Source organism: Ochotona princeps, chromosome 9 (assembly GCF_030435755.1).
Source record: "Ochotona princeps isolate mOchPri1 chromosome 9, mOchPri1.hap1, whole genome shotgun sequence".
Taxonomy (NCBI): domain Eukaryota; kingdom Metazoa; phylum Chordata; class Mammalia; order Lagomorpha; family Ochotonidae; genus Ochotona; species Ochotona princeps.
Genome location: NC_080840.1, coordinates 30819882 through 30838234, shown reverse-complemented (window position 1 = coordinate 30838234; position 18353 = coordinate 30819882). Strand labels below are relative to the sequence as shown.

The window sequence follows — 18353 nt, the reverse complement described above, 5'->3', positions numbered from 1 at the left end:
AGGAAGTAAAAAAGAGAATATGGAGATGGTGATTTCACCCACCTTCCTGTAGCCCTTGACCCTTATCACCCTAATCAACTATGTAAAAATCATCAAAAATAAAATAATTAACAAATTTTTAAAAAGACTCTGAGAGAAAGACAGCTTACTATCTGTAAGAGCTACAAATCTTTTTCAAGGATGATATTGCAGACTATCCCAGTACTTACAGGATCAGACTAATGGCAGGTACTTAATGAATGTACTCTGAATGGACACAATGAAAACTACAGAATAAGCACTAGACAATAAAATATATTTTAAAGCCATTTCTATGGAAATTGTACAACTTTGATACAGAAACTGAAGACAATAATTTTAAAACAAATGTAATGAATTATATTTAAAATTTTAAAAGGAAGATGCCTAACTGTAAATGATTCTGCTTATCACTGAACAATGCTCTGTTTGTCCTTGCTGTTTTCCTTGATTATTTTTTTTAAAAATGTATTTATTTCGATTTGAAAGGCAGATCAGATTTACAGAGAGAAGGAAAGACAGAGAGAAAGATCTTCCATATGCTGGTTCATTCCCCAAATGGCCCCAACAGCTGGAGCTGAGCCGATCTGAAATCAAGAGCCAGGAGCTTCTTTCAGGTCTCCCATGCGAGTGCAGGGTCCCAAGGTTTTGGGCCAACCTCAACTGCTTTCCCAGGTCACAGGCAGGAGGGAGCTGGATGGGAAGTGGAGCAGCCAGGATACGAACCAGCACCCATATGGGATGTTGTGCTTGAAATGACTTAGCCATTTTTGAGCCATCATGCTAGGTCCCTTCCTTAATTATTTCAAACCAAACCAGAAACAAAATATTTAGTCACTCAGATGTCTATTAATTGCGCAAAACATAACAGCTGTACCTGCAATCAAGATGTATATCAGCTTAACATATGGCTTGCTATGTTTTTATTTTACTACTAATAAGGTAGGGGAAAGTTATAATTTTTTGAGATTAAGGTCATGTCCTAGATAATTTTTCTGTAAGGTAACTAGATTATAGTTATAATAGAAATATCGTGAGAAAAGGAAAATGGTATTTCAATCATTCTGTGCATTCATATGAATATTAAATAATAAAGACTATAACAAACAGTTTTGAAAGGCTATTCTTTCTTGGAGAGGATAAAAGAATTAATAAGGGGCAATTTTGTATGTTATTTTTAGAAGATTCCCACATGTGAAACACAAAGAGACTTCCAGACATTTATTCTAAAAACCATAATAAATACAATGGTCCTATGATCTATTTTATAAAAGAAAAAGACATATTTTTAAGACAGAGCATGCATAACTTTTTTTAATTTTTCAAATGAAATTTAATTATGCATGTTAAGGTTCAATCTATACAACTGCCTTAAAGTTCTTTAAAGAATGTTTTCATATTTATTTACTTTTATTTGAAAGGCAGAGTTAAGAGAGAAGAGACAGTGATCCTCTGTTTGCTGCTTCACTCCCAAATGGCTGCAATGGCCAGAGCTGGGCTGGAGTGGACCCTGGGTACAGGATCCCGAGGACTTGAGCCATGCTCTGCTGCTCTCCTAGGCACATTAGCAAGGAGACGGACTGAAGTAGAGCAGCCAGGACACAAACTGGTGCCCATACCAGATGGCACCAGTGTGCTCTTCACCTACTATGCCATAGTATCAGAACTATGTTATTTCTAAAATGAAACAAAATGTCTCAATTTTTTAAAACTACACAGGTATATAATTAAGAATTTTTAGCTCTACAGAGATTGAATCTTCCTGTCATGTAGAAAGTTTAAAACAATACTTTTTAAAAGGCATATTCTTAGGTTCTCGTCAGTTAAAACATTTTAAAATCATGACAGTCTGAAATACCAGAAAAGAACAGTTGTTTTACTGGATCCTACTTGGTGCAGGAGTCACCAAGAAGGTCACCAAAAACGTTAGGCAAAGTTCTCAGCCAGATGAAAGCTGTTTTTGTCATCCTAAAGCTGCCGAGGACACAGGTGGCACAGTGGGGGCATGTATCTGCTCTTCCTGGATTGGTTACAGAAAGTCAAAGTGGCAAAGCAAAACTGTCTTTCACCTCCACTCGCCAGAAAAAGGGGCTGCCCACACGCTCTTCATGCTTTTCCCCTTCCCTTCTGGTCGCACTCCCCACACATTCTAGAGCGAGCTCTTCCCTCGGACACCCTGAGTCAGAACCCTGAATGGGCTCTGGCCCTGAGATGAAGTGTTGAGAAGACTCACTGAAGCCCTTGCAGTTGCAGAGTGACGGCCTCTCCTGTCTGGCTGTTCTCCTTTTGGGTTTGGCAGTGTCATGAAACGCATGCGCTCTGCGACCCCACTCATCATTTCCTACCAGTACCAAGCCATGTGACTACTTTCAGTGCATACTAAATACTTTGGACAGTCCCCTTTTTTTGTTTTTTTTCCCCCTTTCTTTCTTTTTTGTTAGTGTTTCAAAGTGGACTTCCCAAACCATTTGTAAGAGAACCAACTCAGTGTAAAACATAGGTTCTTCGTTCCCATCTGGATTCTTTAAGGCTTTTCCACGAATTCTCCAGATGTGTTTTATGCACACTGAGAGTCACTGCTTTTCTCATTCTTGAAAAGAATTGAAAGCAATGAAAACACATGTGTTTCTTCCCTGGTCTACTATACACTGGCCCATATGTGCATGATATGACTGGTTCTCTGGTGTGGTCCAGGAGTCCCTGACAAGTGTACAGAACAAGGAGATCTGTGAAGTCAAAAATATTTTCATGGGGCTGGCCTCATGATAGAGTAGGTTAAGTGACTATTTACGAATGCTAACATTCCCGAACTGGAATATGTGTATGAGTCCTGGCTGCTCTGTTCCTGCTAACATTCCAAGGAAGGCAGTGGATGACAGTCAAGTACCTGGACCAGACACCCACAAAGAAGACTCAGATGGAGTTCCTGACGCCTGGCCTTGGGCTGGACCAGTCCTAGCTGCCGCAGCCATTTGGAGAAAAAACCAGTCGGACAATCTCTAAGTCTGTCTCTTCCTGATTTAGCCTTTTAACTAAATAAACAAATCTTCAAATAATTTTTTTTCGTAACACTGAAGCAGTATTTATTTTACTAACATTCTTTCACGTTTATTATTTTCCACAGGCTACAAGACAAATCCACAGTAATCTGAAAAGGTTAGTAAAATATTCCTCTCATTTCTAACTAGAGAAACTGAATTTTCTGCATATACTTTAACCAAAATAACATAATTTCAGCAAGCTGAATGCAGATAGAATAATTAAACTTTCTTTATTAAGTAAAACATTAAAAAGATTTGTAAAAAAATTAAAGCATGCTATATTTACTAATACCTTTCGGAAAACATAAGGTTTTTTAATATAAAACGATCATTTACATTCCAACATAATGGGTTAATTATTGTTATCTTATAATGTACTAGCCAAGCAAATATTTTTAATCTCAGTTTTAATTTCTAATATGGAAATACAAATAGACATAATTAATAAAAATAAAAGCAATTTAGATGGCCAGCATGGTTGCATAACAGGCTAATCCTTTGCCTGTGCTGCTGGCATCCCATATGGACACCAATTTGTGTCGCAGCTGCTCCACTTCTGATCCAGCTCCCTATTTATGGCCTGGGAAAGCAGTGGAGGAGTCCAAGGCCTTGAGCCCCTGCACCCACAATGTAGACCTAGAAGAAGCTCCTGGCTCCTGGCTCTGAATCAGCTTAGCTCCAGCCACTGCAGTTACTGGTGAGTACACCAGAAGATGGAAAATCTTTCTCTGCCTCTCCCTCTTTCTCTTTGTAATTCTAACTTTCAAGTACAATAAATATAAAAATCTTAAAAAAAAAAAAAAAGCACTGTTGGAGTTCTCATTTTTAACTGCTCCCTAGTACAGAGACTAGAGAGCAAGAACTTTGACCCTGCTTTCCCCACATAATAAATAAAACCAGAAAGCAGACTAAAAATTATGGAATGGTAAAAAATGAAATATGCAGTTAATCAAATAAATACATTAATGTTAATATTATATTAATCAAAGAAGCTTAATAATTAAGCAACTACTCTGCAAATCACAATTTTTTTTCTAAAGATATATTTTTTTTTTTTGGAAAGTCAGATATACAGAGAGGAGAGACAGAGAGAAAGATCTTCCATCCACTGATTCACCCTCACCAAGTGGCCACAACGGCAGGAGCTGAGCCAATCTGAAGCCAGCAGTCACGTGCTTCTTCTAGGTCTCCTCATGGGTACAGGGTCCCAAGGCTGTCCTTGGCCACCTTCCCAGGCCACAAACAGGGAGCTGGACGGGAAGCAGCATGAACTGAGTGCCCATATGGGATCCTGGAGCATGACAGGCTGTCACGCCAGGACCCAGTCACTTACAATCTTAATCACTGTCTCAAAATTATGGAGGTGGCATTCAGGTGCTGTGGTGTAGCAAGCTAACCTCTGCCTGTAGTGCCAGCATCCCATATGTGTGTCAGTTAGAGTCCCAGTGGCTCCGCTTGACTCCAGCTCTCTGCTAATGGCCTGGGAAGGCAGCAGAGTGTGCTAGTTCTAGGGACCTTGTGCCCATGTGGAAGATGTAGAAGAATCTGTTCACTCCTGGCTTCAGAATGGTTCAGCTTCAGCTGCTGTAGCCATTTGGGAAGTGGATCAGCAGATGGGAGATCTATCTCTCTGTCTCCTCTTCTAACTCTACCTTTCTAAACAAATAAATAAATCTTAAAAAAAAAAAAAAACAATTACAGAGGGAAGACATTTGGCCTATAAAATATAAGGTAAAACAACTGCATCCAAATAGAGTGCCAGGGTTCAAGTTCAGGGTTCTAGTTCAGCCCCTGTTCCCACTTTCCCACTAATGCACACCCTGGGGTATAGCAGGTGATGACTCAAGTGGCTGAGACCCTGCCACCATATGGGGCTCTGGATTCAGTTCCTGGCTCCTGGCCTCGCCTGGCCCACTGCAGGCATGTGGACAGTGAGTCAACAGATGGGAGCTCGCGTGGCCTGTTACTCTCTCCAGCTTCTTCTCTGTCCCTTTCTGCTGCTGTCTCTATTGCTCAAAAACGAACTAAATAAGTCCATAAATATGTTAATAATAAGTAAAAGTAAATGTTCTGGGATCTCAACACAGCCAGAGAGTGCTTTCATTTAGTTCTGGATGTGTATGAAAAATGAGCTGGTTATTGCAAAATGTTTCATGTCCTGGTTGAATAAACTAATCTTCAGTTTTTTAGACTTCAGATATTGGTTCAACAACAACAAAAAATTACGACTGACATATTTTAAATTCCTAAAACAAACATTCTTAAAATTAAGTAAAAACTGGGACAAGTGCATTGGTGTTACAGGCTAATCCTCCACCTGTAAGCACTGGCATCCCATACGGGCACCAGTTTGTGTTCTGGCTGATTCACTTCCCTTCCAGCTCCCTGCTTATGGCCTGGAAAAGCAATTGAGGACAACACAAGGCCTTGGGTCTCCGCACCCACGTGGGAAGCTGGGGAGAAGCTCTTGGCTCCCAGCTTGAGATCAGATGAGCTCCAGCTGTAACTCCCATTTAGAGAATGAACCAACAAATGCAAGATCCTCTCTCTCTCTCTCTCCTTCTCTCAGGAAAATTTACCTTTTAAATACAGATAAATGAATCTAATTTTTTTAAATCAAGTACAAACAATGGATTACTACAGCATCCCTTGAGGTACCACTGACCTAGCTTTTCAACTTCTGACTTATTAAATACAGAAGGAAAGAGCTTCATTTTACCATCATTTGCTAAGTGTTAAGAATAAAAGTTTCTAAGTAAAACTACATATTGAAACATTTGTATTCCTTTTTTCATATTACGACTTTGATTAGTACTGAGAGTTACATCACATAAAAACATACATCACCTGAGGCAAATTTGATGATGCATAAATTATAGCTACATACCAAAAGTAGATTTTCTATCTGCTATCCATCGCAGTGCCCAATCTGCTTTTTTCTTAACATATGGCATTGTTTCAATTGCATTAAATAAAAATTCCCTGCAAAAACAAGAATAATTAATAAAAATCATTCACTTGTCTTTCTCAACTAAATTGTGTTTAATCAGAGATAATAATTTAACTCTAGTATACTATCAGATATGTATTTTCCTGTATTTCTTTATATTCATAAAATATAGAAATCAAAATAAAACTCAAAATTAGTGGTTCAGAAATGCTCAAACACAAAACTTAAATGAATAGAAACATTCTGTTTCCAAAATATGCTAACAAATAGTTTCTAAAGATACAATATCTGAAGATTAGTTTTTTCTAAGTTTTCAACCTAATTTATTAGGCAACAGAAAATAGCATACCCGTAAGCGCCCATATTTGAATCCCCCCCCTTTTTTTTTTTTTTAAAGATTTTATTATTATTGGAAAGCTGGATATACAGAGAGGAGGAGAGACAGAGAGGAAGATCTTCCATCCGATGTTTCAGTCCCCAAGTGAGCCGCAACGGACAGTACGCGCCGATCCGATGCCGGGAACCTGGAGCCTCTTCCGGGTCACCCACGCGGGTGCAGGGTCCCAATGCATTGGGCCGTCCTCGACTGCTTTCCCAGGCCACAAGCAGGGAGCTGGATGGGATGGGAAGTGGAGCTGCCGGGATTAGAACCGGCGCCCACATGGGATCCCGGGGCTTTCAAGGCGAGGACTTTAGCCGCTAGGCCACGCCGCCGGGCCCCTGAATCCCCTTTTCTTAACATTCAGTTTTAAAACAGATTCTGCTTTGGATATAATCAAGCAACAAGTTAAAGCTTTGTAAATAGAATTCCAGCAGTAATACCTTTTTTTGGGATCTCTGATGTAAGTGTCTATTAGCAAACTGTACATCTCTGAGTGAACATTCTCGATGAGAATTTGAAAGCCGTAGAAACAGCGGGCCTCTGGAACCTGAACCTCCTGACTAAAGCGTTCCACCTAAGAAAACAAAGGAAATATAAGCATTTACTTCCGCGGGCTCTCATGAGACACTGGGTCAAGCACTACAGAACAGGACCTGGACATCAGAATTTTAGCAAACACGTCAGAAAGACTTCATGGATTTTCTTCCGCAGCATCTTAAGCAACAGTGCTTTCTCCTCAACCTTTCACAACCATTCAGTGGCATACTGCATTATTAAGCAATTCAACGAACTGAACAGATGGGTGAAAATACCACCTACAGAACCAGATATTTTAGAACATCTCCCAAAAATAATGTCCTTGCTTTGTAGAATTCATGTTGTCATTTTTCTCTCAATAGTAGATAGATATACTGAAGTCTCTGCTAGTTCATGATGAAGATTCTTATCTTTCTATGTCTTCCGATTGACCGAATTCTACATTTCTGAATGCAGAGCAGCAATTTAGCATTCTACCACAGAATTCCAGGTTATACAGGTGCAGGTGCTCTACAAATCCTGCTGTCTAAGGGTAAAAATCAGACACTTCTTCACACACTTTAAATATTTTTGATTGCTACAATTTATGCTTGATTTTATATTTTGCAGGTCAAGAACAGAAATAGGCTTATAAATCCTTCCTCTTTCACTACATCAGAAAAGCATTGCCAGAAGTAAGTTTTACTCGGTCCGTTCTAAGATATATTTTCTCAGAGCCAATCTAATGATATTCCTGATGTACTTAACAGTTGGACAGACTCAAAATTAAATTTAAAAAAAAGAAAACTTACCAAATTTTCATTTACAATTCCATCACTGGCTGCAAAAAAGGCTAAGATGTGAGAGATGAAGTACTTCTCATCTGATGTGAGCCTGTTCCAGTGAGGGAGATCCTTTGATAAGTCAACCTGAAATCAGAGATTTTTCCAGATGTTTTTACTCAGAGTTAAAGTACTTGGGAAAATTCACTTGCACTCCAAAATTAAGCACGGATATTCCATTATCAACAAGCTGAGGAAAAGCAAAAATGTTATATGTTATACCAGAACAAAAGAAAAAAACATTATGCTTTAACCATAATATATTATAAATCAGAATATTTGCTAAATGAGATTAGTCGCTTTTGCCCACACTGTGAGATTATGGATATATTAATTTCTTATACTTTCTTAACCATTATACTACATATATACACACATACATACACACACACACACATACATACACCCAGGAGTTTTCACAAAGTTCATGAAAAATGATGAAAAAACTATGAATGGATTTCAAAATTCTTTGCACCAAAATAAACTTTTCTTTTAATTTCATTTTCTGTCAACTTTCTGAATTCCTTCTGACACGTATTGTATCATATCATGTTTTATTTAACTTTTTTCTAAAAAAACATTTTGAAGGAATCTGAACTTCCGGCTAATGGAGAACTTCCACGATGTACTTTAGAAATATTAAAATGAACTTGTCCTAGTGGACCAAATGAACAAGGACATTTTACAATCTCATATCAAGGGGATCTACCCTTACGTTCTGATCACCTGTTGACACCCCAAAAAGTAGAGATTAGGACTTCAACACACAAATTTTAGGAGGACACAGTTAGTCCACAATACTTACAGAACACTTTATCTCAGAAAAATTTTTTAGGCATGTGTCATAGCAATTTCATAAACATTTGAAATATGTGATTGTCTTTGTAATAAACAACTGTGTTCTATTCCATTAAAGTTCTGTTCTGAGATCAACTCAGTTTTCACCAAAGGATATCATCTTATTTCTCATGCATTATACCCCACTGTTCAATTTTAATATTATAAAGTTAAAATATTAAGTTTATTTCTTTGAACCCTCAAATTCAAAAGGTCTTATGAGTTTGGCCCTACACTGGCTCTATCCCCTACTGCAAATGTAAACTCTCGCATGCTGTCTCACTGCAGGAGAGCAAAATGTTCAATTCTACCAGCTCAATCTCCTTGCCAAACTGGCTGGTGATCAGAAAAAGGAAAACCCCAAACCCCAGACCTTTGTCTTCTGCATCAGGGTTTCTACTGATCACCACATTTAGCAATGAAGCTCAGTCACTGATAGAATAATAGAACCTGGCCCCGGCGCAATAGCACAATGGTTAAGGTCCTTTCCTTGAACGCGCCAGGATCCCATATGGGTGCCGGTTTTGATCCCAGCACCTCTGCTTCCCATCCAGCTCCCTGCTTGTGGCCTGGGAAAGCAGTCGAGGACGGCCCAAAGCCTTGGGACCCTGCATCAGTGTGGGAGACCCGGAAGGAAGTTCCTGGCTCCTGGCTTCGGATTGGTGCAGCACTGGCCGTTGCGGCCACTGGATCATCAGACAGAGGATCTTCCTCTGTCTCTCCTCCTCTCTGTATATCTGCCTTTCCAACAAAATAAATAAATCTTAAAAAAAAAAATAGAACCTAAAGCTCATCAGATGGAAATGTATACAATTTTTTTAAATGGAAAAAAAAACTGTGGAACCAATAATGTGTCTGACTTTCCTTCAAATTATGTATTTGAACCTTCTTATAAAATACGTATCAATATCTATTTGCATTTTACAAATGAGTGATTCTTAGTGATAGAGCATATACTGCCTGCATTTGCTAAATGATACAAGTTAATTTCCAAAGGAATTTTCCAAATGAATTTCATGAAATCATCAAGGATCACAGGAATTTTTTGGTATGATGAACGTGGCTGGTGCTATGCCATAATGGGTAAAGCCCCCACCTGCAATGCCACCATCCTAGATGGGCAGCAGTATGAGACTATGTTGCTCCACTTGCTATCTAGCATTCTACTGATACATGTGGAGAAGCACCAAAAGATGGCCTGGGCCTCACACAATGGCTCAATGGTTAAATCTTCACCTTACAAGCGCCAGGATCCCATACGGGCACTGGTTCATGTCTCAGCTGCTCCACTTCCCTTCCAGCTCCCACTTATGACCTGGGAAAGCAGCAGAGAATGCCCCAAGGTCTTGGGACCCTGCAACCATGTCAGAAACTCAAAAGAAGCCCCTGGCTCCTGGTTTCGAATCAGCTCAGCTCTGGCCATTGCAACCACTTGGGGGTTAACCTAGTGGATGGAAGATCTTTTCTCTCTGTCTCCCCTTCTCTCCATAAATCTGATCTGCCTTTCCAATAAAAAGAAACAAATATTAAAAAAAAAAAAGATGGCCCTGGTGCTTGGGCCCCTGTACCCAGGTGGCAGACCTGGAAGAAGCTCCTGCTCTTTCTGGACCAGGCTGGCTCCAATCCTTGAAAACATCTGGAGAGTGAATCAGCAGATGGAAGAGCTTTCTTTCAGCCTATCCCCTACACACCTCTCCGTAACTCTGCCTTTCAAATAAAAATTTAAATCTCAGAAAAAAAAAATGATGAATGAAAAAGCCACCTGTGTACAACCACTTGTTTTCTGAAGCTTAGCTAACAAACTTTCTCAAAAACCACAGACGGTTAGGGGCAGTCAGGTGTGCCAAGCATTGTGACCCAGTTTGGAAAATACTAGTTACCACTTTGGGTTTGGGTTTTGTGCTCACTTCAGTAGTATATACACTTTGGGTTTATTTTTTGTTCGGTTTTTTGTTGTTGTTGTTTGTTATTTTGTTTTGCTTTTTTGCTCTGTCTGGCAACCCATTTATAACAAAGATGTCGACAATGCAACAATACAATACATCAAAGATGGGTCAAATTAGTAAAATCAGTGTAAAAAAGGTTCAAATACTGGTGCACAGTAGTTCCTAGGTCAAATCTTCCCCACTCCCTGACTAAACTAATAGTTTACATTTATTTGGTGCTTAAGTACAAAGTGCCATTACTAAACCAGCAAATCTACTATAATTCCTTGTGTCAGGTTCTATGCAGCTGAGGACAGAGCCAGGCTGTTTCAGCTTGCATACTCAGGCGGTGACTACAGGCCTGGATGGTCAACTGAAAGCAGGGTGCTCAAGGCTTTTACTCTTTTATTTTGACTACAATTGCATTTTTATTCTGCTTACCATAAGTTAAAGTTAGTCTTATCTGATTATAGTAGAACAAAGGCTTGTTAAAAAAAGAGTAACGGGGCCAGCTCAGTAAGGCACTAGCATCCCATTGGGCTGTTCTACTTCCAATCCAGCTCCCTGCTGGTTTGCCTGGGAAGACAGCAGAGGAACGCTCAAGTGCGTGGGTCCCCTGTCACCCATATGAGACATGGAATGAAGCTTTTGGCTTCAAACCAGCCCAGCTCTGGCTATTATCGCAATTTGAAAAGTGAATCAGTGGATGGAAGATCTCTGTGCCTCTGGAAGCTCTCTGTAATTCTGCCTTTCAAAAAGAAAGAAAGAAAGGAAAGAAAGGAAAGAAAGTCCAGCACAGTAACCTAGTGGCTAAAGTCCTTGCCTTGCACATGCCAGAATCCCACGTGTACGCCATTTCCTATCTCAGCTGCCCCACTACTATTCCAGTTCCCTATTTGTGGCCTTGGAAATCAGTGGAGGATAGACAAAATCTTTGGGACCCTACAGTTGCCGGGGAGACCCAGAAGATGCTCCCAGCTCCTGGCTTCGGATCAGCTCAGCTCTGGCCATTGTGGCCACTTGGGGAGTGAGCCAGCAGATAGATCTTTCTGTCTCTCCTTCTCTGTAAATCTAGCTTTCTAATAAAAATAAGTAAATCTTTAAAAAAAGAGTTTTGAAATATACTAGAAGTAAACATCTAACAGAATGAGATGCCATTTTTTTTTCCTTCAAGAAACATGTTTATAAAAAGTAGCCGAAACCATAAGTCTGACAAACACTGTGTCCATGATGCTAAACCTTATCTTATACAACTGATCTCATTCTATGCATCTTGGAAGTTACAAGTTTTCAAGGTCCTGCAGCACAAGGAAGGAGCAATGCACTTATTATAGGATGTGACAGAGGTCACGCCTCCTACCTCTTCTGCAGTCCAGAAGGATGCCTGTGCTTGCTTATACATCTTCCAAATATCGGGGTACTGAATTGGAAAGATGACAAACCGGCGAGAACTCTTCCTTAGGAGTGGCTCTTCGTCTTCATTGGTATCTGAAGATAACCTCTGAAAAACATCAAGGACAAACTCTACTGACACTTCTATATCCAGAAATGTGTATACGGGGAAGTCAGGGAACTGGCACAGGTTTCTGGGCCAGTTTCCCTGGGTCAATCCTTACCAGCATCCAATAATTGCCTAATAATAGTGTTTTGACAGTCTGTGACAATAGGGAGGGGCTTAACTTCTCTGAGCCTGAGCTATAAAATAATACCATGTGTCTCATGTTCTGAAGGGTCATTTTGTCCATAACCTTAGAAATTTACACACAAGGACATTTATCGTTCTATCTTGGTATCTATTTTCAAAAACAGCTGATATAATGTATTTATTTGACAGGCAGAGAAAGAATGAGAGTTAGTTCCTGTCTACTGACTCACTTCCTAAAGACCATTAATGGCCAAGGATTGGCCGGGCCAAAGCCGGGAGGCACAAACTCAGTCCAGGTCTGCCATGTGGGTGTCAGGGACCTCCTCACTTCAGCCATCACTGCTGCCTCCCAGGGTCTGTATCAGCAGGAAGCTATTTCCTGCTGCAGTCAGAGCCAGGGCCGAGCACAGAATTCAGGTACTCTGACATGCAGCAAGGATGTCTTAACCAGGAAGCCAAATGCCTTCCCCTGCAATATCTGTTTGAGTGTTTATTATGTGCCAGGCTCTATTTAGAGCATTTGTAATCCTCAAGGAAAAAAAGCTATGAAGTGGTACATCAGCTATTCTATATCAGAGAAGCTTCATCCAAATCTCCCACATGGGTGCAAGGGCCCAAGCATGTGGGCCATCTTCCACTGTGTTCCCAGTTCACTAGCCCTGAACTATACCATAAGAGGAAAAGAAAGCACACAAACCAGTACCCACAGAGGACACCAGCACAGGCAGCTCCACCTGCTATAACACAGTGCTGGCCCGACTCTGCCTGTTGAGTAAAACTTGTCTTCATTCTTGTAGAATCCCCAGAGCAATACCTGCACTGTGTTGAGATTTCTTCCCCAGATATTTAGGGAAATTTCTAGAAGCAAAGTTGTCATGTCTCTTATTTGTTTTCTCAGTGAGGACTTTGGGGACTTGCAAATTCACAGGAGTTCCACGCTACAGAACACAAGATACATACACAATAACGGGCCTGTTCAAAGCCATTGCCAAACAGATACTTTATATATATTATACCATTTAATATTGGAAAACAACTCTGCCAAATACTACTCCTCCCACTTGCCAGATTAGAAAACTAAGTGTTACAAGAGGTAAATAGCATACCTAAAACCCTACAACAAGTAAGTGGTAGAAATAAGATTAGAACTGAAACGTCTGAACTCAAAACCTTACCTGAAACCACATCTGTGTGTGTGTGTGTGTGTGTGTGTGAGTGTGTGTGTGTGTGTCTGGAATATGGCTGGCTTATATCAAACCTCTGGAATTCATAATACTGAGATGAACTAAGTCCTAAGAAGAGTATCCACTATCATCTCCTGCTAAGCCAAGATAAGTTAACAAATGGGCATGGTGTAAACAAAAACATAAGTGGAGAGAAAACCACCAGATCAAATCCTATGAACAAGTGGGAGAAATAGAAATAATTCCCTTCTAAATAAACTGAAAGCTCTAGCCACATAATTTGAGGCTGTTGAAAACCAAACTTCCTTAGCAGGGAGCTGGATGGGAAGCAGAGCAGCTAGTAGTGGGACTAGTCCTCCAATACAGGTGCCAGCCTTGCAAGCAGTGACTTAACCCACTGTCCCACCATGGTGGGCTACCTGATAAGTCTTGATTTTTATTTATTGTTGTTTAAGATCTGCTATTTATTGGAAAGGTAGAGTTATAGACAGAAGGAGAGAAACAAAGAGAGATCTTCCATCTGTCGGTTCACTACCTGGATGATGGCAATGCCTAGGGCTATGCCAGGCCAAAGCCTGGAACAGCAGCTTTATTCAGGTCTCCCATGTAGACCCAAGGGCCTAAGCAGTTGCGCCATCTTCCACTTCTTTTTCCAGGCCATTAGCAAGCAGTAAACTGGACTGGAAGTGGAAACACCAGGACATAAATCAGTACCCATTTAGGATGTCAGCATCACAAGTGGCAACTTTCGCCACTACATCACCATACAGGTCCTGAAGAAAGTTTTTAAATGCTGATAAAGAATTGATCAGTGTTAAGATCCATCAAATTGGGGCCAGTGTTATGGCACAGTGAGCTAAGTAAGCATTCACCTGTGTTGCCAGGACTCCGTATAGGCATCTGTTTGAGACCTGGCTGCTCCATTTGTAATTCAGCTCTCAGCTAATGAGCCTTAAAAATAGCAAAAGACAGTTCAAGTGTTTGGGCCCCTGCACCCACTTAGGAGACCCAGAAGAAGTTCCAGACTTCTTCTGGAACTTCTGTACCCACTTAGGAGACCCAGAAGAAGTTCCAGACTTCTTCTGGAACTTCTGTACCCACTTAGGAGACCCAGAAGAAGTTCCAGACTTCTTCTGGTTTCTGCTTGGAACAGTCCCAAAGCTTGCGGCCATTGGAAGTAAACCAGCAGGTGGAAGATTCTCTCTCTGTGGCTATCTCTACCTCTCAAATAAATTAAAACCTTAAAAAGAAAGAGGGGCCAGCACCGTGGCTTAACTGGCTGATCCTCAGACTTCAAGCACTGGTGCCACAGGAGCGCTAGGTTACATCCTGGCTGCTCCACTTTGCATCGAGCTCCCTGCTTGTGGCCTGGGAAAGCAGGGGAGGATGGTCCAAGGCCTTTGGTCTCTGTACCTGCGTAGCAGACATGGAAAAAACTCGTGGCTCCTGGCTTTGGATCAACTCCGCTTCAGCCACTACAGCCATTTGGTGAGTGAACCAGTGGATGGAAGTTCTTTCTGTCTCTCCTTCTCTCTGTAAATCTACCTAATAAAAATAAAATACTAATAAATAAAAACCTTTTTAAAAAACACTTTTCAAAAAAATCTACAAAATTGCTCAAAACATAATCTAAACTATAATAAAGGTCATGTTTGTATATATCCTCTTCCTGTTGTGTCTTGATCACATGTGGACTGTTAGGAGAAGCTGGATTAGAAGTATTAGGGAAGATCTAGTGGTGTGAGGAGAGGCTGTGAAGCAACAGAAACCTGTGACCTTGCTACACATGATACAGTGCTTATTTCATGATACTTTGGTAAGTGTACAAAAGCAGATTTTGATTCAATTCCAGAAAGCTCATGCATCCTTCCTTAAGTCATAGGCTTTCCATGATACTCTCTCTAGATCTAAGAATTAATATTTGCAAAGAAAACAAATGTGAAAAAAAAAAAGAGGTTTAATGCTATATGTCCTTGGGCTCCAGCATCCACCTGGGAAACCTGGAAGAAATTCCTGGCTCATGGCTTCAGCCTAGTCACATCTCCAGCTCCAGCTACTGAGTGATACTGAAAAGAAAGAAACGGCACACAGCAGGTACTCAGGACCCGGAAAACAATAATAAATCAGAAACAACTTCTTGCTTCTGTAAAACAGAATCTGAAGTCACTTCTTCCAGTAACTCTAGATACAACAGTAAGACACAAATACAAAAGTCTTGCTGAAATGGAAGCAAGACAAACAAAAGCAAAGGCAGACGTGATCTGATTTGGATAAAGAAACAACTGACAGATAAAGAAAATCTGTAAAGTTTCTAGATTCTATATATCATTCAGGCTGAAATTAGGAATTAATTTTGTAATTCGATAATCATTGCTGTGGATGGTCACAGAGCATTTCTAAATAGTTTTTAGGGGCCCAGAGCAGTCCTTGCCTTGTAAGCGCTGGGATCCCATATAGACGCCGGTTCTAATTCTGGCAACCCTGCTTCCCACCCAGCTCTCTGCTTGTGGCCTGGGAAAGCAGTCAAGGAAAGCCCAAAGCCTTGGGACCCTGTACCCGCCTGGGCATGCCAGGGCAAAAACCTCAGTCAATATTGTCCGACTTTCACTCACAGTGAGTTGGCTGAGACTGGCATTGAACATGGCTCCTGCCTCCCAGTCATCCCCAGTTCCACCACTCAAACCTGTTTCTACTTCTCCATTTAGGGAAGTACATATGATGTCACAGTCTACACACCTTAAAGGTCTCATTCTAACTTTTTACTCTTCGATTTTCACCAAATGTACGAGAATATTACCGAGGTAAAAGAACTTGATTTTTAAACCTCTTTTTATTACTGACACATAGGCATATTATTTACTGTTTTTGATCAAATTCTTTCATCTGCAGAATAGGAATTATGAAGTAAATAAGTAATTGTTAATTTTAAGAAATGTGTGAGTTATACGTTCCCCTCCTCATGGTGGTCACATCTCCACAAAGAAAACCTACAAAAAGCTTGAAATCATAAACTCATTTCAAGCCCTTCTGTGGAAATACATTTTCAAGAAAGTTTCTTAAAATATGTGCACTTGAATCACCCAAAGTCTTGTTAAACATTCAGATTCAGAAGCATCGCATTAGGTCTGGGATGTGGGCTCAGTAACACATTTTTAACCAAGTATTCCAGGTGAGTGTGCTGGGGATGGCTCATGCACCATCAGACCTTTCATACTTCACCATGAAAAATTCATTTTCAGTCCAAAGCCCAGCCTTTGTGTGAAAAGTTAAACTCCCAGAAGGCATAGTGGGTTGCATACCACATCAGAACACAGGTTTGGATACCTGCTTGCTCCACTTCTGATTCAGCTTCCTGCCAATCCATCTGGGAGGCCGCCAACCATGGTTCAATAATCTGCTTCGTGCCACCATGTGGGGTAAGCAGATGGGATTCCAGGATCCTGGCTCTTGGCTAGGCCCTGGTCTAACCATTGTGACATTTGAGGAGTGTACAAACAGATGAAAATAAATAAGCATTTTTTTTAAAGTTAACTTCCAGGTGTTAGCACCTGAATGCCTGAATGACTGATTGTTGGTGTCATTAGCCAAGTTATTCAATGTGAATGGGCAAACTGGTGTTATCTGTAAAGCATTTGTACCAAAAAAGGAAGAAAAGTTTAAGGGGGTATTCTCAATGTGTCACCAAATGTTTACAAAATCGAAATTATGCCAAATCAAATCCAAAATCTGGAATTTAAACTTTCCAAAGAGATGCAGGGCTCAGCATGAGTCTCTGTGTGCTGAAAACACCCAATCTTCACAATACTAATTCAAAGACACCACACAGAGCATCAAGGTCATGCACAAAAAGTATTTCTGTTGTTCACAAATGGGTTCTAAGTATTTCCAAAAGAAGAGTGTGAAAATTACAGAGCAACAATCTAAGGTGCAATCTACAGTCTTCATAATGGTTTTTTTGTTTGTTTGTTTACTGTTATTATGAACGTCTGAGTGTGGACAAGTTAGCACATTTACTAAGAACCTACAACTTCGGTGACACTTTGCATATTACATTTTAGTCTTCTCCGAGCCAAGTATCACTTCCACTGTGTAACTGGAGAAAGTGACGCCCCAAAGATTCAAAGTAGCACGATCAGACCCTGCTGGTCCCTGCATCTGGTTGCTCTTTTCATTATGATAAATTAATAAGAATCCGTCCCTTCTGGCACTTCCCCCATCCACCTGTATCAATTCCCACATCCCTTCACATCTCGCCTCTGTTTCCCCAGCTAGGGATCCAGCAACAGGGTGCACGAATGAGGGGCGCGCCTCCCCCGAGGCCCTCACCGCCTAGGACAGGAGCGGCCGAGCGAAACCCCGGCTCCCTCCTCGCCTCTCCCCGGGGACTGCCTCCCAGACGCTCGCAACCGCGAAACCCGGCAGCAGCGAGACTTTCCGGGGGGCAAGGAACAAAATTTTCGACAATAACGGTAACCTGCAGCTCCCCACTGTAATTGATAGTCTCCAGGCCAGGCGTGCCTGTGGGGCGGGGAAGCAAGAAACAGCAACATTTACCTCAACCTGCTCGGGCCTGGCCGCTTCCGGCCTTTCCGGGTCGCCCATCGCGCAGACTCCGCCAGTGCTAGCGGGGACGAGGGAACCGAGCGCCTCCAGCCACCCTTAACTAGGACCAGACCTAGGCAGCCACCGGTTCGCCCCACCCCTTGCGCTCCGGCCCGCGAGCTCGCCCGCCGGCCCCGGCCTGGTCCCGCCCCCGGCGGCCGGGACTCGCCCACTCCCGCAGAGCCCTACCAATCAGCTCCGCCCCAGCCCGAGACACGCCCACCCGGCAGGCCCCGCCCCCGGCGGCCGGCCACTCCCGCAGAGCCCTGCAGGTCGGTTCCGCCCCCTCTCCCCCCGACAGAGATTCTGACAGCTTCCGTTCGCCCCGCCCACTCCGTCGGACAGTCCGGAGTCCTCCTGCCCAGGACAGTCCCACCCACCCAGTTCCTGGGCCCGCCCACTCCGGCTGCT

General features: G+C 41.7%; 1 protein-coding gene across 1 annotated transcript in view; it reads right to left on the bottom strand.

Moving 5' to 3' along the window:
* The window catches only part of RRM2B (ribonucleotide reductase regulatory TP53 inducible subunit M2B), a 36969-nt gene extending 18839 nt beyond the window's left edge, over window positions 1–18130 (bottom strand). Inside the window, exons 1-5 of the mRNA XM_004580645.2 lie at window positions 17895–18130; window positions 11872–12012; window positions 7720–7836; window positions 6832–6965; window positions 5947–6041 (exon numbers count right to left, since the gene is read on the bottom strand). Of these exons, the coding sequence (XP_004580702.2) occupies window positions 5947–6041; window positions 6832–6965; window positions 7720–7836; window positions 11872–12012; window positions 17895–17942 (535 nt within the window). The 5' untranslated portion in view covers window positions 17943–18130. The remainder of the gene's footprint in view (window positions 1–5946; window positions 6042–6831; window positions 6966–7719; window positions 7837–11871; window positions 12013–17894) is intronic.
* Between the last annotated feature and the right edge of the window lie 223 nt (window positions 18131–18353).